This window comes from Canis lupus, chromosome X, assembly GCF_048164855.1.
Source record: "Canis lupus baileyi chromosome X, mCanLup2.hap1, whole genome shotgun sequence".
In the NCBI taxonomy this organism is placed as follows: Eukaryota; Metazoa; Chordata; class Mammalia; order Carnivora; family Canidae; genus Canis; species Canis lupus.
In genome coordinates, this window is record NC_132876.1 from 68,156,675 (window position 1) to 68,182,796 (window position 26,122).

Below are 26,122 nucleotides of genomic sequence, written 5' to 3' on the forward strand. Positions count from 1 at the left end.
AATAAAATAAAATAAAATAAAATACTCCAAAAGAGGGAAATGTATGCATGTATGGCAGTGAGTGGTGGGTGGAGATGCAAAAAACAAAATTTGAAAACTGTTGATAATTGTCAAAGTTGATTTAATGGACTCACAGAGGTTGAATATACTATTCTCTTTGCTTTGTGCATTTTTAAATTTCTATAATAAAAAGGTGAGATCTATTTACCCCAAAGATACAGATGCAGTGAAACGCCGGGACACCTGCACCCCGATGTTTATAGCAGCAATGGCCACGATAGCCAAACTGTGGAAGGAGCCTCGGTGTCCAACGAAAGATGAATGGATAAAGAAGATGTGGTTTATGTATACAATGGAATATTACTCAGCTATTAGAAATGACAAATACCCACCATTTGCTTCAACGTGGATGGAACTGGAGGGTATTATGCTGAGTGAAGTAGGCCAGTCGGAGAAGGACAAACATTATATGGTCTCATTCATTTGGGGAATATAAATAATAGTGAAAGGGAATATAAGGGAAGGGGGAAGAAATGTGTGGGAAATACCAGAAAGGGAGACAGAACGTAAAGACTGCTAACTCTGGGAAACGAACTAGGGGTGTTGGAAGGGGAGGAGGGCGGGGGGTGGGAGTGAATGGGTGACGGGCACTGGGGGTTATTCTGTATGTTAGTAAATTGAACACCAATAAAAAAAATAATAAATAAATAAATAAATAAATAAATAAATAAATAAATAAATAAAAGGTGAGATCTGCATTAGTGAGTGAAAGGAAGTAAAGTAGCAGGAGCCAGATCATAAAGGGCTTCCTATGTGAGGCAGAGAACGCGGGACTAAATCCTGCAGGTAAGGGGGCCATCAGAGAGTTTTAAGCTAGAGTGGCCTAATCAGATTCGCATTTTAAAAAGATCTCGCTAGCTGCTGGGACAAGAGAGAAAGGAGCCAGCTGAGGACCTACTCCAAAGTGGCTATGAGAAGCCTCTGTTTACCTCAGATGGAGTCCTAAGGCTTCCTCCCTTAGCCCACGATGCCTTTCTTCTTCCCATTTACTTGGTGAGACAATGGGAGTGTGTGTGTGTGTGTGTGTGTGTGTGTGTGTAATGGAAATTTTTTTGCAATATATTTTTGAGGTGAAAACATTCAAACTATATAGATACTGGCTTCTTCATAATCTCACTATTAGAGTACAGTGTTTATCTTTCCAGACTTTTTTTCATTTATTCCATAAATATTTATTAAGCACCCACCATGTACCATATCTGTGGACAAAACAGACAACAATCCCTGTCCCCGTGGAACTGGGTATTATACATATGCAATCATTTGACTTTTCTGTGTATGAAAACACACTGGTACCTGATTTTTCTCACTTCATTATATTCCATGAACAGCTTTCCATATCAGTCCATATCAGTCCACAATGAGCTACCTTGTTTATTATGACATATTTCATTTTTTAAATATTTTATTTATTTATTCATGAGAGACACAGAGAGAGAGAGAGGCAGAGACACAAGCAGAGAGAGAAGCAGACTCCATGCAGGGAGCCTGACGTGGGACTCGATCCTGGGACCTCAGGATTATGCCCTGGGCCGAAGGCAGGTGCTCAACTGCTGAGCCACCCAGGTATCCCAATGACATATTTCACAGACAGACCAAAAAGTATGGTACACTTTGGTATGGCATACCAAAAAGTATGGCACACCTGATCCCTTAAAGTGGTCATATTACATGGATGCCTCCAAAATTCATTTAATCTGTCCCCTAATGCTGAACACTCAGAATTGTCTCATTTTTCTTCACAAGTATAAAACGTGCAAAACAAACAAACTACTAGAGCTAATAGACAAAATCAGCAAAAGTACAGAGTACAAGGTGAACAGACAAAAATCAGCTGTGTTTCTGTATCAGTGAACAATCCAAAAAGGAAATGAAAGAAACGATTCATCCACAGTAGCATCCAGAAGAGTTAAATACTTAGGAATAAACACTCAACCGTGGAGGTGAAAGACTTCTATACCAAAACCTGAAAAATGTTGCTAAAAAGACATTAAAGAAAACACAACTAAATGGAAAGACACTTGTGTTCATGGATTGGAAGACTTGATTTTGCTACAGTGTTGATATTGCCCAGAGTAATCCACAGATTCAGTGCAATTCTGAAAAAGAACTAAGTTGAAGTTTTCAATTTTCTCATTTCAAAGCTTACTACAAAGCTACCGTCATCCAAACGATTTGTTGCTTGCATTAAATATAGACATATAGATCAGTGCAACAGAACTGAGACTAGAGAAATAAACCCATGTATCTATGGCCAAATTATTTTGGACAAAGGTGCCAAGTCCATTTCCATGAGGAAAACAACAGTCTCTTCAACAGAGTACTGGGACAACTGGATTTCCAGCACAGAAGAATAAAGTGGGACACCTATGTCATCCCAAATACAAAAATCAACTCAAAATGCATCACAGACCTAAATGTAAGAGCCAACACCATAAAACTCTGAGAAGAAAATACAGGGGTAAATCTTCATGACCTTGGGTTTGGCAATGGATTCTTAGGTCTGACACCAAACGCAGAAGCAACAGAAGGAAAAATAAATACATTGGACTTCATCAAAATTAAAAACTTTTGTGCTGCACAGGACATTATCAAGAAAGTGAAATGACAACCCACAGAATAGGTGAAATATTTGCAAATCATATATCTGATAAGGATCTAGTATCCGGAATACATGAAAAACTTGACAACAAAACCCCATAACCCACTTTATTTTTTTAATATTTTTATTTATTTATTCATGACAGTGAGTGAGAGAGAGAGAGAGGCAGAGACACAGACGGAGGGAGAAGCAGGCTCCATGCAGGGAGCCTGACGTGGGACTTGATCCCGGGACTCCAGGATCATACCCTGGGCTGAAGGCAGCGCCAAACCGCTGGGCCATTGGGGCTGCCCATATAACCCACTTTAAAAATGGGCAAAGAACTTGCTTAACCATTTCTCCAAAGAAGATATACAAATCAGGGCTTCTGGGTGGCTCAGTCAGTTAAGTGCCAGCCCTTAGCTCTGGTGGCTCTTTGTTCAATGGGGAGTCTGCTTCTCCCTCTGCCTCTGACCCTCCCCCATTGTTTGTGCTCTCACTTGCTCTCTCTCTCTCTTTCTCTCAAATAAATAAATTAAAAATCTTTTAAAAAGAATGTAAAAGGATGCCTGGGTAGCTGGGCTTTTGGAACATACCAAAAGCCACTGAATTACTAACTATAAAATGGTTAATTTGGGGGTACCTGGGTGGCTCAGCAGTTGAGCATCTGCCATGATCAGGTCATGATCCCAGGGTCCTAGGTTGGAGTCCCGCATTAGACTCCCTGAAGGGAGCCTGCTTCTCCTTCTGCCTATGTCTCTGCCTCTCTCATGAATAAATAAATAAATTATCTTTTTTTTAAAAAAAAGGTTAATTTTATGTCATAGGAATTTTGCCTCAAAAAAAATCATTGTAATGAAGATGCTCTTATACCTTGCACATTCATTGCATTGTCTCCTCACGATGAATCTGTTGAAGGCAAAAAAATAAATAAATAAATAAATAAAGAATTTGTTGAAGGCGAATTGCTGGATCAAAGGGCATGTACAATTAAAAACAAAACAGATGATAGATTTTGGTTTTTTTGTTTTTCTTTAAGATTTTATTTATTTATCCATGAGAGACACACAGAGAGAGAGGCAGGGACACAGGCAGAAGGAGAAGCAGGCTCCATGCAGGGAGCCTGATGTAGGACTTGATCCTGGGTCTCCAGGATCACACCCTGGACTGAAGGCAGGTGCTAAACTGCTGAGCCACCCAGGGATCCCAGATGATAGATTTTGATCCCCAGAAGGGTTGTCCCAATTCACAGTCCCCACTCACACTTTCTCTTCTTATGTCTCTTCCTCTCTCTTTCTGTATGTCTCTCATGAATAAATAAATAAAATCTTAAAAAAAAGGCAGGAACACCTGGCTGGCTTAGTTAGTAGAGCATGTGACTCTCCATCTTGAGGTGGTTGAGTTGGAGCCCTACGTTGTGTGTAGAGATCACTTAAAAATAAAATCTCTCTTTTTAAAAGATTTTTTAAAAGATTTTATTTATTTATTCATGATAGACACACACACACACAGAGAGAGAGAGAGAGAAGCAGGCTCCATGCAGGGAGCCTGACAGGGGACTCGATCCCTGGTCTCCAGGATTGTGCTCTGGGCCAAAGGTAGGCACTAAACCGCTGCGCCACCCAGGGATCCCCTAAAAGATTTTTTTTAAGATTTTATTTATTTATTCATGAGAGACACAGAGAGAGAGGCAGAGACACAGGTAGAGGGAGAAGCAGGCTCCATGCAGGAAGCCCAATGCGGTCTCCAGCATCATGCCCCGGGCTTAAGGCGGTGCTAAACCGCTGAGCCACCAGGGCTGCCCAAGATTTTATTTTTACTTATTCATGAGAGAGACATAGGCAGAGGGAGAAGCGACTCCCTGCGGGGAGCCCAATGAGGAACTCGATCCCAGGACCCCAGAATCATGACCTGAGCCAACAGAAGATGCTCAACCACTGAGCCACCCAGGTGCCCCTAAAAATAAAACCTTAAAAAAAAAAAAAGGAAATAAATGTGCTGCTGGGAATCAGGCTGGTGGTGTCATGGAAGGCATGGGTTTACACTAGTTGGAAATGGCAATAAAGGCAGAATAAGAGTGAGAATGAGGCTTGGGGTAGAGCCTGAAAATGATGTTTACATGTGCATATGTGAATCAACACAGCAGAAAGGAAACTGCCAAAATTATAGCTGTATACTGAGGGGACAGCTCTCACTTTTCAAGGCCTACACCAGTCCTCTCTGGCTTGCTCCTTTGCCAGAATGGTGGCACCACTCACTGCCCCCACGGCTTTACTGCCAAGCTGGGCTGCCTCTCTGAAGGTGCCAATCAGCTCCATGCATGATCCTAGAAGGCTAGAGGGAGGGGAAAACCTCCATCCTAACCCCTCTTTCAGGGCGAGTTACTAAGCTCTCTTCTACCACCCTCCATCTGGCCTTCACTCCTATGTTTTTCTCCTTCAAGAAATATTCCACAGAATCTGTTTCATGATTGGCTCCTGAGCCCGTTTGGTACATCTCTGTGCCATCGCTCCTCTGTCTCTTGTGCAACGTCTCTCTCCCACATTCAGAAGCTGGGCTGATGGGTCCAGCCTATCCTTCCTCCAGCAGATATTTATTGACAGCCTGCTATACGCCAGGCGGTGCACTAGTCACTGGGGATACAGATGTGAACAAAACACAAAAATCCCTATCCTCACAGACTGGGCACTCCAGCCAGAAAGACGGATAATAAATATAATACGACAAGTGGTATTTGGTGCTATGGAGAAAAATAAGGCAAGGTAGATGTCGAAAGTGACGGGGTTGCTATTTTATTTTTTATTTTATTTATGTTTATTTTTTAAGATTTTATTTATTTGAGAAAGAGAAAAAAAAAGCATGAACGGGGGGAGGGGCAGAGAGAGAGGGAGAAGCAGACTCCCCACTGAGCAGGGAGCCCTGATGGATGTAGGACTAGATCGCAGGGCCCTGGGATCATGACCTGAGCTGAAGGCAGACACTTAACCATCTGAGCTACCCATCTGAGCCCCTGGGGTTGCTATTTTAGACAGGGTGCCCAGGGAAAGCCCATTTGAGGAGGTGACACCGAGAATGCAGGGAGGTGATAAGTCATATGGCTATCTAGGAGAGAAAGTTCCAGGCAAAGAAAAGTAAATGCGAAGATCTGGCACAAGAACCACCTTGTTGAATTCTAGAGACAGGGAGGCCACTGTGCCTAAAGTTGAGGGAAAGGATGGGAGGGGGAAGAAAAGAATGTGGAGAAGATAGACCATAGGTCAGAGGTCACATAGGCCACAAAATAAGGACTTTGATGTTCCCCTGGGTGGGATAGAGAGCCATTGGAGTATCCTGAGGAGAGAAGGACAGTGTTCCTTGGGTGCCGTGTTGGGGAGTGTATAGAGGAGCAAACAGACCAGTCAGGAGGCCATGGCAGTGACCCAGGGAAAAGATGACAGCTTGCAGCAGAGTAGTGGTGGTGGAAGTCATGAGAAGTGTTCTGGACCACAGATGTATTTTAAAGAGAGAGCTCACAGATATTGTTGATTGGTAGGACGAGAGGTGAGAAAGAAAGGAAAGATGAAGGCAAGGTTTGGGGCCTGAGTAACTGGGTGAACAGAGCTGCCATTACTGAGCTTGGGAAACGGGTGGAGGTGGCAGAGGACATGGGAATCAAGTGCCTTATTGGGCTGAGTTCAGGGGAGAGGACTCGTATCTCTCCTAGAAGCTTAGGGCTCAGCTTGATTGCTTGCTGGTAGGGGTGGAGGGTGGATGGGGAAGGTCAAGGCAATGGGCCTCAAATGAGTAACAAACTGTACCATGTACATCTTCCCAAGTCCTCTCCAGTGAGCACAATATCAGGGCAGAATTTCTCACTGTGGATCCAAGTGTGGCTCCTGTGACCTCACCAACCCCATCCCGTGCTGTTCTCCTGGTACCCATCCATCTTCTGCATGTACTGTCCCCAACACCTGGTGATTGCTGGCCCTCAGCTCAGAGGTCACCTCCTCCTATCTCCCACTTGATCTTATCAACATCTGCCTTTCTATCTCCTCTCCCCACCCCCAACTGCCACACCACAGTACTGGCAACTTCCTGAGGGCCAAAGGGGCACCTTCATTCCATCTGAGGCCTTCCTGACCAAAGCAGAGCCAAGCAAGTGCTCAGCTCACATTTGTAGCCTGAAAGAGCAACTGCCTAGGAATAACAGCCAGCCCTGAGCCTACCCTGGTGGGTCGGGAGACCTGACTTTCCATACAGTCCTATGTGACAATGAGGAAAACAGGGCCAAGGAGGTGAAGTCAGGCTTGGAACTGGACTCAGATTGGAAGGCTGACTCCATCCCCCAAGCAGCAGGGAACAGAGGTCAGGGAAGAGTAATTACTCACATGTGTACAGCACTTGAGAGGTTATAGCCACAGACATTATCTCATTCAGCCCTGGCACAGCCTCATGAGGTAGGTATTCTTATTTTCCCCACTTCACATCTGAGGAAACTGAGGCCTCATGAGCTAAAGTTGTATGCCCAAGGTCACACAGCTCAGAAGTGGCAGCCTTGGGACATGAACCAAGGTCAGTCTGATGGCAGAGCCACACATAGTTGACAGCAGAGTAGGCTCTACCTTAAGTTGGATGCGAAGATGATGGGAGGGCTCCAGGTCTGGGCAGCCATTTCCTCCTCCCTACCTATCCCTACTGTGTTGCAGCTGCTGACAGCATGAGTTAGCATTTATTCATCCCCTCAGACCAGGCAAGGATGGGGGCCAGGACACCTGGGATTCAAATATGGCAGGGAATCATCCGTATTTGAGACTCTGAAGGTAACTTGGGAGACGTTTGAAGAAAATGCATGAAAAATGCAAAGAGAAGCTGTGGGAATCTATCTCCTCCCCACCAGCCCCCACAAAAGCTCTTCAGAGGCAAGCCCCACCAGGGCCCCCGAAGGTCTGCCCTGCCCCTAGGAAAGGGCAGCTCCCTTCTATTCCCTCAGCCAAAAGCCCCCTGGAGAAGTCTCTTGCAGGGTCCATGCCTTTTTTTCTGGTTGGGCGCTGGGCTCAGAAGGTTCTTGGCTGGCAGCAGCTGGGCCCTTGCACCTGTCGGTCTAGCTCCCCTGCTTCACAAACAGGCCCCCGCCAAGCTCTGTGCTGCTTCCAGATGGCCGGTCGCTTATGCCTTCACCCTACTTTGGGCCTTTCTCATTTGATTTCTTTTCCTTGCCTTGTTTTCTTCCCAGGCCCTCACTCTCACACTGTTTTGCTCTTTGCTCATTCATTCTTTCTTTCTCCCTCCATTGAATACATTTCTTGCTTCTCAGCCTATCTCCCCCTCCCCCGCCCCCTTCCTCACCCCCACCACCGCTCTATCCAGGTAAAGACACAGTGCCAGCTCCCACCTAAGCAACCAGCAACCGTGAGAGGTTCGGATGTGGGCATCTCTCCAGTTCCCCACCAGCTCTGACATTCAGTTTGGAGGAAAGACAAGAAATTTGGGAGTTGGAATGGGGGGTGTGGGGTGTGGCTGACTAGGGAACAGGAAAGGGAGACAGAAACAGGTAATACCGTGAGCTCAGCAGGCTTGCCTCACCTCTCTGAACCTCCTTCTTATGTCTCTCAAATGAAGTTGAAAATAGCAACCATCTTGGGGGGAGGGGTGGTGAGGCAGGAGAATCAACCTTGCCCAGGGACAGGAAAGGTTTTTCTGAATGATAAGGGGCAGGTTCCAGCAAGCCTCAGCTTCCTAGGAGGTGGTGATGCCCAATGGTCAGTCGCAGACTGAGGCCAGTTGGCCTGGTTTGAATCCTCGGCCCAAAACATACAGGGCGTTGAATGTCGGCAAGCTGCCCAATAGCTCTGTGCCTCAATTTCCCTATCAGCAAACAGGAGGGAGGTAAGAATCAGACTCACCTACCACCTCAGTTTGCTGTGGGGATTAGGTGAGGGAAGTGTGGAACGTGAAGGACAGTGAGAGTCTGTCACCTACTAAGTGTTCAAGACTTGTAACCGTTGATTTATTTTTTATTTTTTTATTTTTTTTAATTTTTATTTATTCATGATAGGCACACAGTGAGAGAGAGAGGCAGAGACACAGGCAGAGGGAGAAGCAGGCTCCATGCACCGGGAGCCTGACGTGGGATTCGATCCCGGATCTCCAGGATCGTGCCCTGGGCCAAAGGCAGGCGCCAAACCGCTGCGCCACCCAGGGATCCCTATTTTTTATTATTCTTAAATATTTTATTTATTTATTTGAGAGAGAGAGAGAGAGAGAGAGAGAGAGCAGAGAGCACAAGCAGGGAGTAGAGGGGGAGAGGGAGTAGCAGACAAACACACCCCACTGAACAGGGACCTTGATGTAGGGCTCCATCCCAGGACCCTGGGATAATGACTTGAGCCAAAGGCAGACGTTTAACCCACTGAGCCACCCACACTCCCTCCACCATCAATGTTTTTAGTCAGAGCTAGTGGGAACAGAGCTAAACCTCCCCTGAGGTAGTGTCCTAAGGATCTGAGGCACTGCACGAATGCAGACCACAGACCCTGTGGTGATGTAGACTCATCTCTCTGTAGGACCTCCAAGTGTGCTTGTGCGGGCTGTACCCTGACAGGAACATCTGACATTCAGCTCGCCTGCATTTCTCTTGCCAAGCCATGTGCCCTGGGGTGAGGGTTGTGTAAATCCCAGAGGGAGCAGCACCTGTTTCTAATTAGTCCTCCCAGAGGCGGTGCCTATCTGTGATTAGCAGGAGGAGACTGTATGTGCTAGCTGAGGGGCACTGTCTCCGGGTGTCGAGGCAGGGGAGATGTCTTGGATAGCTGGGCTCATGGGCCTCTCTTCATGGCTGGCAGCAAAATTTGCACCCTGACCCCCCCCCCCCCCGAGGTACTCTGATCCTCCATCCATCCCCAGTTCTGATTGATAATCCCCAAGGGGACAAGTGTCTGTGGCTGTGGGGACCTGAGGAAATATTTATTTCCAGGCCCCCAGGTTATACACGCAGGATGAATCCTCACCACGTTCACTCGGCCACACTTGTCTGAGCCAACCCCAGATCCAGGGTTAAGGGCCAGAAGAGGCCATAGGGCTAGCAGTTCAAGCTGAGAGACTTCCCCATGCCAGTGGGGGCTCTGATTGGAGGAAAACTGGGGTCCATGAATGGAAGAGAGCATCTCCGATGCAGCCCAAGAAAAGTGAGCATGGGGACGTGCTCCTGGCACTGAGACAAGACTGGGGGCCAAGGGGCTGCTCCATCACCTCAGAATTCAGGTAAGGGGAGCAGTTTCAACCCGATGGTGCAGGGAGCAGGACCAGGCCAACATGGTCTCACCCTTCTAAGGATGAAGTAAGCCAAGAGACACCACTAACCTGAGTGGCAGGTCACAGAAAAGGCAGAGTGAACAACACCCCAAAAGGCTTATGTTCTAGAAGCTGAAGTGAAACTAGGGAAGGCCTGGCATGCTTCAGCCCTTGCCAAAACATACTTAGCAAAGTGAACTGAGGTCCCTATCACTCTCTGGTGTTGGGGAGTTCATGGACTGAGAACCCTCACACTGCCCGTTAAGACCTTGAAATGAAGCATGTGTCCACAATTGTGCTGGGCTGGAAGGACCACAGAGGGAAGAGAAAGGGGAACTGCTGAAAACCCAGTGTCCTGGGCCTCCAAGCAGAAAGCCCCTCTCTGTGCCAATGGAGGAAGGCAGGGAAAAGTTCCCCACGGTTTGGCTGAGAGTCATTCTGCCGATTGCTCTTTTTGACACACCTCACACTTTCTTTCCAGTCCTATATTCCTGGCTGTGTGCAAACTATTTCCACTTGGATGTTCTGCCAGCAAGCTTAAACTAAACATGCTTAAAGCAGAGTTTCTTTTCCCCCCACAAAGCCTCACACCTTCCCAAGGCCTCTAGCTTCACTGTTGACACCCGAATAGCCCAGGGCCTGGCAGCCCCAGCTGTTTCTCCTCCACCCCTGCACTAGCGCCTCTCTTTCCCTTCTTCCCTGCCTGCCTGCCTTTGAACCGGGTGCTCTTCCCCAGGGGTAACACTCCTCAGAGTTGTCTTTGGCATCCCGAGGCTGCAGCCCTTTACTGCCCTGCCCCTCAGTCCTGGAGATTCCTGCCAGGGCACCTAGCTGGGCTCCATACTCTGGGTCTTTCCCTCAGGCTGAGCCACACATGCCTCCTGGCTACAAACAGTGATCATTTGCTGCAATTGTTGTGGTAGAGGATCCATTCTAGGGTGCCCGAGTGGCTCAGCCAGTTAAGCGTCTGCCTTCAGCTCAGGTCATGATCCTGGAATCCTGGGATCCAGCCTGTATCTGGCATAGGGCTCCCTGCTTAGTGGGGAGCCTGCTTCTCCCTCTGCTCCTCCCCCCTGCTCATGCTCCCTCTCTCACTCACTCTTTCCCTGCCTCTCAAATAAATAAAATCTTTAAAAAAAAATGGATTCCTTCCAGAAGAAAGGAAAGCATAGACACAGAGTAACAGTGGAGCAAGTAGCCTAACGGGAAGAGCTTGGCCTTAGGAGTGAGTCAGAGCTGGCGGGGCATCCCGGCTCTGTGATCTTGGTCTGCTTATTTCACTTCTCTGGGCCTCACGCTGTTCTCTGTAAAGCAGGGATGACAGTGTCCATTTCCTAGATTTCCTGTGAAGCCGAATACTCAAGGGGCTGTGTACCTGAATAACATCCCCCGTCTGCTGGAGTGGGCACAGAATTGGAAAGACAGTCCCCGAGGATGCGAGCAGCTGGGGGGGACCATACTTGTTTGTATATTTGCGGTTTTCCCCATTATGTATAAATAATAGGAAATCAAGTAGGGAATCAATTTAACTGTACCTGATTTTTGGTTCCAACCCCTGCTCCCCCCCCCCCGCCCCCCCGCACTGCCCCTTGTGTAAACAGGAAACCAAGGCTACAATCTAGGAAGCTGATTAGAGTGCCCAAGGATGCCATGTTATCTCTGCTTGTCTCAATTTTCCTTTCCCAAGGCCCTTTCCCCACTACTAATCCCGTGCCCCCTCTTCTTCATCTCCTCTTCTTTTCAGTTCTGCTCCTCCTCCTCTTCCTCCTTTTTTTGTAATACTGGAGCAGAAGCTAGTGCCAGTCCAAGCCTGCTGGCCTGGGGCAAAGGAATGTGGCCACTCCCTCCCAGGGGCGGCCAGGCCCAGGCACTCACTCAGGCTGGCAGCGCAGGCGGCAGGCGTGGAGCTGGGGAGGCTCCCAGCACCTTGCTCTGAGGGGCTGGAAAGTGCAACAGACGTTAGCTCATCACTCCCTGGCAGAGGCCGACCAGTCTGCTATTCTCACTAGCATCTTCCAGATGGGGAAATGGAGGCACGACTACATGCCCTGTGGTTGCAGACTCACAGGGCCCCACGGGAGCTTCTGGGTCTCCAGATGGAAGAAGGGGCGAAGGGCCCCCCAGACTTCCCCAGATGGACTTCTGCTCCTTGAGATAGGGTGGAGGGGGCAGAGAGGGAGGAAGGATATAGGGGGGAACTGTGGTCCAGACTGCAGTATCTGAAGGGGGCATGAGAGAAGAATGGGAGGGGAGTACTAGGACCCACCATCTCCTAAGCCCCCTGCCTCCACCAGCTTCACTCACTAGCCCATTAGGAATGACTCACCACTCTTACCAAGAACGTTTGCCCCACTCATCACCTCTAAGTGAGAGGCCACACAGATAAAGTTTGCATGGGCAGAGAGCAAAAGGGTTAACGATGATGTGGTTAGGTTATTATGTTTTCCTCCTGATGCTTTTCTGTTATTTCCAAATTCTGAGCAGGGAACAATTATGACATTTAGAACCAGACAAAATGTTAATTATTTTTAATTATTAAAAAGAAGAAGCAACTGGGATGTGGTGATGAGCCCTGGGCTTGGAATAAGGGGCCCCACGTCAAGCCCACTCTCACTTCTCAGTTGTGTGACCTAGGGCAAGTGATTTCACCTCTTGGAATCTCTGTCTTCTATGTAATGGAAACATAAATAAGTAAATATTTTCAAACATATACAAGTAAACATTGCAATGAAGGCCTGTGTACCATCTTCAACAATTATCATTTTATTTTATTTATATCCCCACCCACCTCACCCCTGTCACCACTGGAATATTCCAAAATAAATCCCAGACATGCCCTTTGTTTCCATAAATAATTCAGTATTAAACTTCTTTTTACATTTTTCTTAATTACAATACATGATGACTGTAGAAAACTTAGAAAATGAAGAAATAATATACAAAGAAGAAAACAAAAAACCCATAACTGTGCCACCCAGAGGTAACATTTTAGAGTGGTCTGTTATTTATTCCATGCACATATATATACATTACATATATACATTTTTTAATGTTTTATTTATTTATTTATTTATTTGAGAGAGAGTGAGAACCAGAGAGATCAAAGATGGAGAGGGAGAAGCAGACTCACTTGCCAAGCAGCGAGCCCGTTGGGGGACTAGATCCCAGGACCCCGAGATCATGACCTGAGCCGAAGGCAGACACTTAACCCACTGAGCCACCCAGGCACCCCTAAATATGTACATTTTTAACAAATGTGGGACCCTACTGTATATACCACTTGTAGATATCGCTTCATTTAAATTACAGATGTAATAAAACCATACTACAGAAAAGTCAAGAAAAGATGGAAATTATCCATAATCCTTTACCACCAATATAAAACCTGTTAATACTTTAATATTTTTCCTTCCCATCTTTTTTTTAAGATTTCATTTATTTATTCATGAGAGAGAGAGAGAGAGAGAGAGGCAGAGACATAGGCAGAAGGAGAAGCAGGCCCTCTGCAGGGACTAGATCCCAGGACCGACCCCAGAATCTCGATCCCAGGACCCCAGGATCACGATCTGAGCCAAAGGCAGATGCTCAACCACTGAGCCACCCAGGCATCCCTCCTCCCCATTTTTTCAACTAACATATATACTTTTAACACAAGTGGGATCATCCTAATCATGCACTTTTCAAATTATAAATCTTTTATTTGCAAGAAAATAACATAATCGCATGGCAGAAAAATTTTAAAAAGGAAAAAAGAAAACTATCACCCATAATTCCATCACTCAATTATAATTACTGTTAACATTTTGGTGTATTTACTTCCAAATTTTTATGCACATTTAACTTTAACAAAAGTGGGAGCATACCATATATGCAGTTCATTAACCATAAATTTATATTTAATTATAAGAAAAAAATCATATTGCATAACATGGAAAAAAGAGAAAAAAATCACTCATAATCCTACCACCCTACTGACCCTGTTGTTGGTTTGGTGTTTTCCTGACCATTGCTTCATCACCCATATTCATACATGGTTGGAAACATAGTATTTAATTTTCTACTCTGTGCTCCTTGCAACGTGGCATCATATTTATGCAACTTTGTACCCAGTATTTTTAAATTTTTTTGTTGTGAACATTTTCCCATGAATAAAAGAGTTTTAGAAATCAGGATGGGGGGGTGTGGGTGTGTCAAGGTAACAAGGTATGTCCTTCCCATAGACATTTGATTGCTTTTTATTTTTCATTGTTATAAAACAATTCTGATCCAAACATTCTTTTTTTAAAGATTATTTATTTATTTATTTATTTATTTATTTATTTATTCATGAGAGACAGACAGAGAGGGAGAGAGAGAGAGAGGCAGAGGGAGGGGGAGAAGCAGTCTCTATGCAGGGAGCCCAACATGGGACTCCAGGATCACTCCCAGGGCCTATGAAGGCAGACGCTAAACCACTGAGCCACTGGGGCTTCCCTGCTCCAAACATTCTTGAACAAAGACATGCTTTTTAAATCATCTATACACATACTGAGTATATGCTTCTGGAGACCACTCTAGCTGTTTACTGGCTGTCCCGTAAAAAGTGGTCATCTTTTATTGGTACCTAATTTACTCCTGTCACATGGTCAACCAAGGGACAGCCCTTGGTTCTGGAGGATGGGATTTTGAGAACAAATCTGCATTTTCCTCTCCCTCCCCTTCCTGAGTTTCTAGATCTCCTTCATCCCCTCTCACCCTGGTTTTTGAAATTAAACAGTCAGTATTATTGAACTTGAAGTGTAGGAGCTGAGACAGGGCTTTGAGGCGAAAGGAAAAGAATCACTTGGCGGGATGAGCACTGGGTGGTATGCTATATGTTGGCAAATTGAACTCCAATTAAAAAAAATAATTTTAAAAAAGAAAAGAATCACAAGGCACAATAACAGTATTTGTTGACTGCTCACTACACAGCAGGCACCAACCGGGCTAAGCTTTTCCCTGGATCCTTGCAACAAACCCACAGAGTTTCTACCATTATCATCCCCATTTAACAGACCAGAAAGCCAAGGCCCAAAGAATGAAGCCACTTGGCCTGATATCACACAGCTAGTAAATGGCAGTGTAGGAATAAAAACCCAAGCAGACTGACCCCTCTGAACGTGCACTCTCGACCACCAGTCTAGACAGCCACCTTCTCCTCCCAGGCCGGTTCACCTTTGGTAAACCCTACCTCGAAGGACTGTCGTGGGAATTAAATTAGATGATGGATGGGAACATGCTAGGCCCAATGCTGGCACACAGAAGATTCTTGCGGGGTAACCATCCTTGTCCTCTCCTTGCTTCCTGAGCTCCCAATCTTGTTGCCAAGTTAGAGATAAGAGTTCAGCAGAGAGCTCTGAGCTAGGCTGGAGCCGACTGGGAAGTCTGTGATCCGGAGCAAATGTGCAGCTAGATTCAAATGTCTCCTTTGCTCTCTCCCTGCATCAGCAACTCCTCTCCCATCTCCCCTAAAAGGAGAGGGGTGGCTTTTGTGCTCCACAACTGAGTGCTTGAAGCCCCCCCCTTTCCTGCCCCCCGGGAGATGGACAGCGGAGATGACAGGAAGTCACCAGCGGGGAGACCCTCTCCGCACGTGGGCACAGAGAATTGTGGCGGAGGGCGCTCCTTTTTCTGCCCTTCAATGGTCCGGATGGGGGAGGGGGCTGGCTGTTGAGCAACTGCTCCGGAGACACTCCAGAAGCCGAGATGAACATATGCCTCTTTCTAACAATTGGTCTGGGAGCCATCCAATAGATGGAGGGCGGATCCGACACCTCCCGGATCCGGAGCCTGCAGCCGAGCCTCTGCCGCCGTTTCCAGACCCGCTGCCGAGAGGGGGCGGAAGGGGAGGGCAGGTCGGAGGTCCAAATTAGCAACACACAATCAGAAAGCCCAGGTTCGCTCACTTCACACAAACACCAAGACGGCTTGCCTGTGTATTTCACAGGCAAACTCTGTAGGGTTTTAGGGTCCCGACTGATCCCGCCTTTTATCAGAGGCAAACTGGGCACTGCCCACGATCTCTGGGCAAAGTGAGAAATGGGGTGTGGGGGGGAGGGGTTGTTACTGGGGTTTGTGTTGAGGCGAGGTGAGGGGAAGGAATGGAGCCGCGCGCAAAGCAGCTTCTGGAGCTGGGGAAGGGGTTTAGCTGGCGACTGGAGCGCGTCCTGAGCGTCCTCCAGGTGTTAAGGAAAGGCCTCCATCTGTCCGCCCCCCTTGGCTCCCCATCTTTATGTCAGTAAACCGGTTAGTCCGTCAGCAAACAGAACTTTGTTCAAAGAGCAAATGCAGGGCGCTTAGGGAAAAGGGGGTGGGGGGAGCGAGGAAGTAAGGAAGAAAGAAAAAAAATGAAAGAAGAAAAAAGAAAAGACCTTTAGGTCTTCAAATCCAATTAAGAAGACAAAAGGCATACATAGTGAAAATGACTTCAGGACATTCCCTCACCTCTTTTTTTTTCTTAACATCAGGACTTTTTAAAAAGAGCATGTTTTATAAACCGTGTAAAATGAGTAGTTGCTTAAAGGGGCCAAAAATGGAGCTTGGTACAGAAATAATCCTGTTGTCCTTCCTGTAGGAGGTGAGATGGGAGCTTGTTGGCCACAAGGAACAGGAACTGAGATGGAGAGGAAACCCTGTAAGACAGTATCCCAACCTGAGAAATATATGCTCCAGATGCAAAATGTTATACCTGCTAGATGGGAATGGGTATATAATCGTAATAACATAACCTGGCATCATGGAAATTCAGAAGGAATCCCCTCGAACTCCAGAGCAAGCTCTTCGGACCCGGCTGCTAGTTCTTGGCTTTTCCGCGTGCCTCTAAGCCATATCACCGCGTCGCATCCCGCCAGCCTCCTTCCGCCTGGGATGACCACAGGAGAGAATCCCTCGACCCCAACCCCTGCTCAAGCCTTCGAGGGAAACCGCCGCTGCTGGATCGGCCCTCCATGAGGCTCTGCCCGGAATCTGGGGACTTCAAGGGGAAAGGGACTCCCAGCCTCAGCCCTTCCACAAGATGGTGCGGCCCAAAGGGGGCAAACGGGCTCCAAGGAAGCCCCGCAGAAAACTCCAATCATGCCCCGCCGGCACCCGCCCCGTCCCGAGTGCGCCCCCTTCCCCGGGCCATTCCCTGAGCCCAGAGCTCTACTCCCACCCCCCACCCCGCAACCCCCTGAAGCCCGCTCGGGCCACCTCACTAGATTTAGGTCAGAAAATAGACACTAACAGCTCTCCCTCGCCTCAGCGAAATTGCTAAGTGGAATTTATTGGGCAAGTCCATGCAGGGCGGTGGGGAGAGACCAGGTCCCGGGCACCGGCCCCCCACAGCTTTAGGAGCGCAGGCGTCGGCTTGGGGCTCAAGGCGCAGGGTGCCCACGGCCTGGGCCCGCCAGCTCCACCCCGGGAACCACGGATGGTCTCCGGCGCTGCCGGACCCGCGGGCCGCTCGGACTCCGTTCCCCAGCCGGCCCTTCGCTTTCACACGATCCGCGGTGACTGCACCAGCTTGAGCGCCTTTAAAGGGCCACACACGCCAGCACCGCTATAAAATGTTCCCAGCGGCACAGCTGCAGAAGGGGCACCGCTGAGCTGCGGAGAGGAGGTTCGCTCCGCCCGGCTGCTCGCCCGCAGCCCGCCTGCGAGGAGTCGTTCCCGGAGAGGAGGAAGAGGGCTGAGGAAGGCATAGCACCCGCTCTGGCCCTCGGTGAGTATCCAGTTCAGATTTTGCCACCAACTCGCCCACGAGCCAGGACATGTGCTAATAATGCCCTAAGCCGGTTATAAAGACGTGGAAATTGGGGGGAGAGGGGAAAAAGGGGAGGGGGGGAAGGGTCTGTCCTTCCTGGGATTCCTAGCCGAGTCCAGCCTGCTGCCGTGTGCGTGTGCGTCAAGGCTCTCCGGGCGGCAATGGGGGCTTGAGAACCGGGTACCCTGGCGCCGGGAAGGGAGCGCAGCGGCAGCCACCGCCACCGCCACCGCCCCGGAGTCAGGCGCCGAAGCTGCGGGCGGGCGGCCGGGCGGGCACGGGCGCGGGCCGGGGCTGCTTGGTGCGGCACTGTGCGGTGCGGCGGCGGCGCGGCGCGGCGGTGCGGGCTTTACCCAGGCGCCCTGGGGTCGGGTGGCACTGAGCGCGACCGGCTCGCGGCGGTGGTGGCGGCGTGCGTGCCAGGGGCTGGGGGCTCCGCTGCTTCGCCCGCGGCTCACCGGGCTCCGCGCTTCCCTCTCTCCAGGGCAGGCGGCCTCGCAGAGGTAAGCCAGGCCATCGGGCAGGGCGCTGGGTTGGTCGGCGGGGCCAGGGACTCCAGTCGAGCGGGTGTGGGGAGCGGGCGGCGGCCGGGCGGGCCGGGGGGGTTCCTGGGGGACTTGTTTTCTGTTTGAAAGCTGTTCTGCTGGGGGCAGAGGGGCCGCAGCCCGCCCGCCAGCTAGCCAGTTCGCTCGCCAGCGCGCCCGCCTGCTGGCCAGCGGGACCAGGCGCCCGCTTCTCCTGGGGAGACCGCAGCACCTTTTCTCCCCGCGCCCGCGCTTTCTCCAGCTTGGCTTCTACCGACTTTGCTAATCGCCCGGACCGCATCTGGACGCTTGGGCTCCGGGGCTGCACGAAGCTCAGGTTTCCTTCGCGGACTGGAGATGAGAGGGGCTTTGGGGGCCGAGTTCAGCGAATTGCGGGATGGAAGTTAGCGAATTTGGGCAACTTGCCTCTTCTGCCCAGCCGACCTTTACTCCCCCCCCCCACGCACGCCCGCACACCCACGCACACTCACGCACACACCCCTCTCCCTATAAATGAGGGCCGCGGAGCCGGGCCGCGCACTGTCTCTGCCTCGCTGGACTTGGAGTCAGACAGACCTGGCTGCGAATCCCGACTCCGCCACTTTCTAGCGCTGTGACGTTGGGCAAGTTACCGAACCTCTCCGAGCCTGTCTCACTCTTCTCGTAACGGGCTTCTAGCACTGACTACAGGCACTTTGGCTAGGGGATAGGCTCAGCCTGCGGCCGCAACGGATAACTCAGCGGAGGCTCAGTAAGTGTTGGTGAGGCGCGGGAGTGGCCGCCGCCGCCGCTGAGTGCACCCCCGCGCGCGGAAAGACCACGGGGCCCCAAACTCGCTGCAGAGGCCGAGACCCAGTGTCCCTCTCCACCTGCGCATCCAATCTCTACGATCGGTTCCTGATAACAGCACTTGCGGGAGCGAACGCTCAGGGCCCCGGTGGCCTGGATGCTCTCGCCCACCGTGCAGGGATGCTCCCAGCTGCCCCCAACTCCCGCAGATCCACCTGGGATGCGGCAAGGAGGGCAGCCGAGCTGTCCACAAACAATGGGCCTTTAGTTTTCAGGTGGCGAAACTGACTGGTCTGGTTAGAGCACGTCCAAGCCAAGCCGCAGTACTGTTTGGATTTTTAAATTTCTCCTTCTGAGTGAGAAAATAGCAATCGAGATGGAGCCATCCGGTTGGTGCCATTTTAACTTTTGGTCCCCCAACAGGTCAAAGACGCGGCCCCCCTACCTGCCTCTCCCTTCTCTCTTCTTCCTCTTCCCTCCCCACCCCCATCTTGGCGGGAGGGGGCTGCCAGCCCAGGTGAAGATCTGTAGAGAAGGGAGGGCTGCGGGACCGGGAACTGGTGGCGGGGGCCCACGAGGCACCAGCGGGCGCGGAGGCACTTGTTGCTCCGGGTTGTTCAGCTGCCTCTCGCAGCGGTTGCACAGTGGTCAGCTCAAAGCTTGCATAGCCGGCCGGGACGTTTCCGCGCTCCTAAGCTTTGCCTTCGAATGGGATGGGCGGCAGAGTGGGGACAGAGACTCGGGGAAGCAGGGACGGGGGGTTGGGGGGGCGGGGGGTGCAGGGGATTCCGATCGAAATGCTATTGCCTCTTCAGACGGATTTACTAACACTTACTGAGCGCCCACAGAGCCCAGACCCAGGCCAGGGGTCAGGGCGGGTGAAGAGGTGGGGATGATGGGAGGCCTCAGATTGGAATGCAAACAGGGTCCCGCCTATGGGGAGCTCCCAGCCTGAAAGGGGAGACAGGGTAAAATGGTCTTCCCCAGGAACTGATATCAGAACAGAGATACTTTTTTTCTTGTTCTCCCCCCTCCCCTTTTTTTGTACTTCTTTTTCCTCTCCTCTGTTTCTTTTTGTTATTGTTGTTCATGCTGGTGTTTTTTCTTCTGTACATTCGGGTCCTAGGGCAGAAGCAAGGGAGGCTGAATAGGAAGAGAGGGGAGATGGTCAAGCTCTCCCCACCCCAGATATTTTTCTTTGAACGTGAGAATCCTTGATACCAAAGGTGCTGAGCTCCTAAAGATGACATGGATTAGACTCCTTGTCTAATGATCACTGGCTTGAAATAGTCTCCGGTTGCCTCAGAGAAGACAAGGGCTCTCCAATCAAGCAGCAGTGGCAAACACAGAAACTGATTTTCTCCTGTTTTCTCCCCACCCCCTTCTTCCTTTCTGTTTTCCTTGCCTCCTTCCCCTATAAATGGCGATAATAGAGTTAGTAAGCAATGACTTTCTAGAAGGGTCTGAACAGATTTCTAATGACCACTAGGAAGAGGGAGGCATGGAGAATTCAAACCTTGCTGGACAGATTAGAGATCCTTTTTAAGGTCCTGTAGAATCTTTGGGCTAAGAGGTATTTCTAAATATGCAATGCTACATCTCCAACTCATCATGAAGGCTAGAATATAGGGGGCTTAAAAGAAAAAAACAAGCTTCTAGGAAAATAAGTTGAGCTTTTTCAGAGATTTTTAGTTTTCTGGCTTGGGGGCATTCCTTTTCCTCCTCATCCCCTTATTCTCTGGCACTTGGGCTAGGGAATCATTTCTTCAGGAACCGTTTGAATCATTCCAGGTGTGATGACTTGGTCAGTGGCCAGGTGACACTTACGGCTAGAGGAGTACTAGATCCCGCTCCCAGAACCACAGCAACCTGATGGGAAAGCCATTGGAGCTCCGTGCCTTGGTTTCCCCCCAGGAAGAATCATGCCCACCTGTCACTACAGATGGTGTGGCTGGGCTCAGAGCCGATATCGTGGGAAAGTCCAGTGCTGCCAGGGTTGTCTGGGAGGCGTGGAGGAAATTGAGACACTGCTAGCTGCTCTCTGGCTGCCTTAGTGCCTCCAGACTACCCTGATCGGCCAGACTTCTCTCACATCCATGCCTGAGGCAGGGCTCTGGAGCCCCACAGCATTAGCTCTGGGGACTCATTCCTTCCCTGAGTAGAAGCATCCAGAGCTTCCCAGGTCTTCCTTGCCATTGGTCCTTCCTACTTTCTCCCAATCCCAGGGGAGGCCCCCAGGTCTCCAACCTGGGTGCCTGCTGGTGGCCCATTGAGAAAGCATGCTACTCGCTCGGGGACATCCCTGCCCTCAGAATCAGAAACAGCACATCTCACACACACACTTGAGGTCTCTGAAGTCACTCGCATGAGGAAACAGTCACGTGTGTCCCCTCTTGGTGTGATATGAGAAACTTGCTGCTGGGGGGGGGGGGGGGCGTGGACCCTGGCAAAATCAAGCACCTTTGCTGCCTCAGGCAAATGTTCTAGCTTGATCTCCTCCCTCTGCTCAGGTGGTGTCTGGTCTTGGGTCTAAACCTGTTACCATCCTTGCCTTGGAGCTGTGTGGAGTTGCCCTGCTCAGGGCTTTGCTAGTGCTTTCTCAGTCAACAAAGCCTTTGTCCTTATTACCTCGTTTCCCTCACATACAGCACAAAAGCTCCAGCTGACAGCACCATCTCCCACCAATTTATCCAACCTCTGCCAACGCTCTGAAATGCCAACTATGTCAAGGCCTGCACTTGATGTCAAGGGTGGCACCTCGCCTGCGAAGGAGGTAACTTCTGCCATCTTGCAGATGGAGATACCCAGGCATGGAAAGGTGGCCTGGTCTGGGCCTTGTGATAGGCCCTCCTGTACCTATCTAGTATCTAGCATCCTTTAGCAGAAAGGAGACAACAGGACTCTCTCTGGGAAGAATGAGAATAGATTCTGCCTAAATGTGGTCAAATCAAATGCACTGGGGTGTTGAAAGATGGCACAGAAGGGAACAGAGAACCCAAGGTGCCACGGGGCCACTCCTTTAATGAGATGGCTGTGAAGGCTGAGAAGAAAGCCCATGAGATGCCCTTTTCTGAATGGTGACATGAAGGAAGGGTCAGGGAAAGAGAGATGAAAGCAACCAACCCACTTAGGATGGCGAGTGCCCAGCACGGAGCACTTGGGTCTGAGCTCAGTGCTCGGAACCATGGTAGCAAGAGGATACTCAAGCTGGGAGCCTAACTTTCCAGGGGGGCCTTCATGCTCTGTCCTCACCACTAGCCCCCTAATGAAGTACATGTAGTGGCTCACTGAGCCCGATGAGGCTGGTGATGGACAAACCAGGGCCAGGGGTACGAAGCTATGCCTTTTCTCTTTCTTGTAGGATGCCAACCAAGAGATGAGTTCTTTGGCCTACTCTAATATGGGTATGAAAGATCGCAAAGCAGTGGCCATCCTTCACTACCCCGGGGTAGCCACAAACGGAACCAAGGCCAGTGGGGCTCCCACTAGTTCCTCGGGATCTCCATCTCCAATAAGCTCTCCTACTGCCACCCCTCCCACTAAACCCCCACCCTTCAACCTGCACCCTGCCCCTCATCTGCTGGCCAGTATGCAGCTGCAGAAACTTAATAGCCAGTATCATGGGATGGCTGCCGCCACTCCGGGACAAGCTGGGGAGGCAGGGCCCCTACAAAACTGGGGCTTTGGGGCTCAGGTGGGAGGGGCGGGGTCACTCTCTCCTTCTACTGGTGCCCAGAGCCCTGCTATCATTGACTCCGACCCAGTGGATGAAGAGGTGCTGATGTCCCTGGTAGTGGAACTGGGACTGGACCGAGCCAATGAGCTTCCGGAGCTGTGGCTGGGACAGAATGAGTTTGACTTCACTGCGGACTTTCCATCTGGCTGCTGATGCTAACTGCCACTAAAGATGGAGGAAGAAAGCCACCAATTCTGTTGTAAATAAAAATAAAAGTTACTTACAAAGTAATGGGCCAGCTGGAGGTGTTCTTCCTTGAGGTCTAAAGGTATGTAGCATGGTCTGGCATTACTTTGAGCAATTCTGAGGCCATGGTGGGGCTGTGGGTAGATAATTGGGAGGAAGCTGGACAGTGTGGGAGGAAGGGGGGAGGCACAGAGGGGGCTGCTCACTGAATTCCTCCTGCCACTGCCACTGCCCTTATCTCTCCAGAATCCTGAGTACCCAGCCTCACTGCCCTGAGACCTCAGGAATGTACACTGTCCTCTTCAAGGTTGAATACAGGGGCCAGTCAGAGGCAGGCTCAGATGAGAGACTCATTTAGACCCTCTTCAGCCTCCTTGCCACTTGCACATGCAAGCCTAAAGTGTTGCCCTGACCACATGATACCCACTTTACAACTCTAAAGGTCACCCTACCCACTCTCTAGGCCCCAATCTAATTGACCCCTTAAGGCCACTCCTTTGCCCTGTTGCCTATTGGCAATAGATGGGACCTACTAAACATCCCACTCCATAGGAGCTCCGATCTCGCTGGAAAATTGCAAACATAGCAGACTCTCATGATGACACTGTAGGATCCTGGGGGCCTTCTTCAATTCCTTCCAACAGTTGTTCAACCCTTCCCTCCAAGCATGGGACACTCAGCTGGTGTGAGTGTCCTCCTAACTCTGGGCCTCCTGGCCCACGCTGTATGGGGACAACCTGTTCCTTTAGGCTGGCCTCTTCATCTTAGAGATGATTTCAGTATTTACGAATATAGCCTTTGCTCTTAGATTAACTGCAGAGGAGGCAGTGGCTTCAGAAGCACGCCATGTGACAAGACAGTAGCATTGAATTGGATCCCGACCTTGGGGGTGCCAGCCCCATCCCCATGTTGACACACCCCAAGAGCCAGGAGGCCCCTCTACCTATATTTCAGACTCCTAGAGACATTCTCACTTGGATATGGCAAAACTAAACAATTTCTCAGGACTAGTGTCATGCCTGTCCCATAGCAAGTGTTTTCAAAATGTTTCCCATTGGCGGAGGCAATACATTGGGTTCCACACTCCCCGAACACCTGCTCTGAGCCAGGCACTCTGCTAGGCACTGGGAGCATGAATTAGATAAAGTTTCTTTTTTTTAACTATAAAAGACTCTTTTTTAAAGATTTTATTTATTTATTTATTCATGAGAGATACACAGAGAGAGGCAGAGACACAGGCAGAGGGAGAAGCAGGCTCCATGCAGGGAGCCCGATGAGGGACTCAATCCCGGAACTCCAGGATCACGCCCTGGGCCGAAGGCAGGTGCCAAACCGCTAAGCCACCCAGGGATCCCCACAGATAAAGTTTCTACCTTTGAGGATGCTCCCCCTCTAGAAAGAAAAAGGCACCACAAATTACCATAAAACACAGCATTTCCCATAACACAGGGAACGTGCTGTTTGATCTCAGAAAAGGAAACAGCTCCATCTGCCTGGGAAATCTGGGGAAGGCTTCCTGTTCTTGAACTACTTCATTTGTTTGTTTTTATATCTCACAAGTAATAAATATATGATATGATCTCCTTGTGAAAAGTAGAAACTTGACAGATAAGGCCAAAGTACGCTTTGACCAACTCTCTCCCTCAATCCTGATCACCTCTGGCCCTCCGGAGAGGCAGCAGCTGTTTATCTGTTTGTGGTATATCTTCACTGGCCTTACTCTATGCCTTTACACAAAGAGCTATCTACCCCTAGAAACAATTGGGTTTTAAAAATAAGACTGGGCAGTCCAGGTGGCTCAGCGGTTTAGTGTTGCCTTCAGCCCAGGGTGTGATCCTGGAGATCCGGGATCAAGTCCCATGTCGGGTTCCCTGCATGGAGCCTGCTTCTCCCTCTGCCTGTGTCTGTGCCTCTCTCTCTCTCTCTCTCTCTCTGTGTGTGTGTGTGTGTGTCTCATGAATAAATAAACAAGATCCTTAAAAAAATAAAAATAAATAAAAATAAAAATAAGACTAAATTCAGCCAGCAAAAGAATGAGTGAGGGGAAAAGCTCTTGTGCAGGTACAGGTTCCCGAAAGGGGCTGTGATGGCTAAGAAGTTCGACGTGCAGTGTCACAGGGCTGAGAGGAGTTTGTGAGGAGACATGCAGGGGAAGTTTGCAAGAGGCAGAGCACACGAGGCCTTCCACACCAGGTGAGGAGTGTGTCTTTATCCTTAGTACCACTGGCCCGGTGGCTGAGGAATAACCTTGAAGTTTGTAGAAGAGCAAAAAATTAACCCACTTTTGTTTTTAGGATGATCCCACTGAAGATGGCTGGTTAGATTCATCTAAGGCTTCCAACAGGAAGATGTGGGGGTACTCAGAGGATCGGTATGGCAAGGGTAGGAAAACAAAGAGAAGAACAGAAGCCTGGGATAATGGGGCGGCATTGAGGGCCTGCAGCTCTGTGTGTGGGGAACAGAACAGGATTGGAGGAGGCGTGAAGTGAAGGGGGAAGGAAGGAAGCTGTGATTGGCAGTAGGCTTTCAGAATCTGGACAGTTCTAGGGGCAGCTGAGGTGGTCTTAGGAATGGACTTTTATCTAAAGCAGAACAGCAGGATGGCAAGAACCTAGCCCCTAAAAGTCTGGGGGGTTCAAGGTCCTGCCCCTGCTGGGCCTTTACAAAACACGACTCCAGCCAAACAAAATAAGTTAGCAAGCTGGATCTAGCACATGGTCCCAGCTTGCTACCCCTGAATTCTGTGAGCTCTGGGGCCCCCAGGAGCCAGCCACCCTTGGGGCCAGTGCCTCTGTGAGAGGGAGGGACTTCCTCGGAATTGTGGAGGTGACAGGAGTGCCACTAGGATAAGCAGGTAGTAGCAGGGAATGGACTGGGCATCCCTCAAGAGGGCACAGTGGAGGAGGGAGAACAGGAATTTGGAGGTGACAATCTTGTTTCCCAGTGCCAGGGTGCCAGAACTGTGGCCAACTGGGCAGTCTCCTCTCCAGAGGGCTTGCAGGGAGGTAGAGGCAGGGAGCATCCTCTAGGGAGAGCCAGGGCTCTGCTTAGGTGAGGAGGGGATGGGCGCGGTTTATTGCCTGAGAAAGCGCAGGAGTGAGGGAATGTCAAGGGCACAGCTGGGGAAAGGCAGGGAATGCTCTGCCCCTGCTCCACCACTTCATGTTCCTGCCTCTCATACAACACAGCTAGACACATGCATTAGGCTACCAGAA

General features: G+C 49.9%; 1 protein-coding gene across 6 annotated transcripts; it reads left to right on the plus strand.

Annotated features, from left to right (window-relative positions):
• The first annotated feature begins 17,293 nt into the window (after positions 1–17,293).
• CITED1 (Cbp/p300 interacting transactivator with Glu/Asp rich carboxy-terminal domain 1) lies at positions 17,294–22,952 on the plus strand. Of its 6 annotated transcripts, none has more exons than XM_072815182.1 (4): positions 17,294–17,630; positions 19,254–19,374; positions 21,634–21,758; positions 22,347–22,952. In XM_072815182.1, the coding sequence occupies exons 2-4, from the start codon at positions 19,362–19,364 to the stop codon at positions 22,872–22,874; spliced, it is 666 nt and encodes a 221-aa protein (XP_072671283.1). In that variant the 5' UTR covers positions 17,294–17,630; positions 19,254–19,361; the 3' UTR covers positions 22,875–22,952. The 6 variants fall into 6 exon arrangements, with proteins under 6 accessions (XP_072671283.1, XP_072671284.1, XP_072671286.1 ...); XM_072815181.1 differs by lacking the exon at positions 17,294–17,630 and adding an exon at positions 18,039–18,175; XM_072815178.1 differs by lacking the exon at positions 17,294–17,630 and adding an exon at positions 18,352–18,947.
• The last annotated feature ends 3,170 nt before the right edge of the window (positions 22,953–26,122 follow it).

Excerpts from the sequence above, each read along its gene's own strand:
- CITED1 (XM_072815182.1), top strand. Across the intron at positions 21,759-22,346 it reads GCACCTCGCCTGCGAAGGAG|GATGCCAACCAAGAGATGAG; the intron begins GTAACTTCTGCC and ends TCTTTCTTGTAG.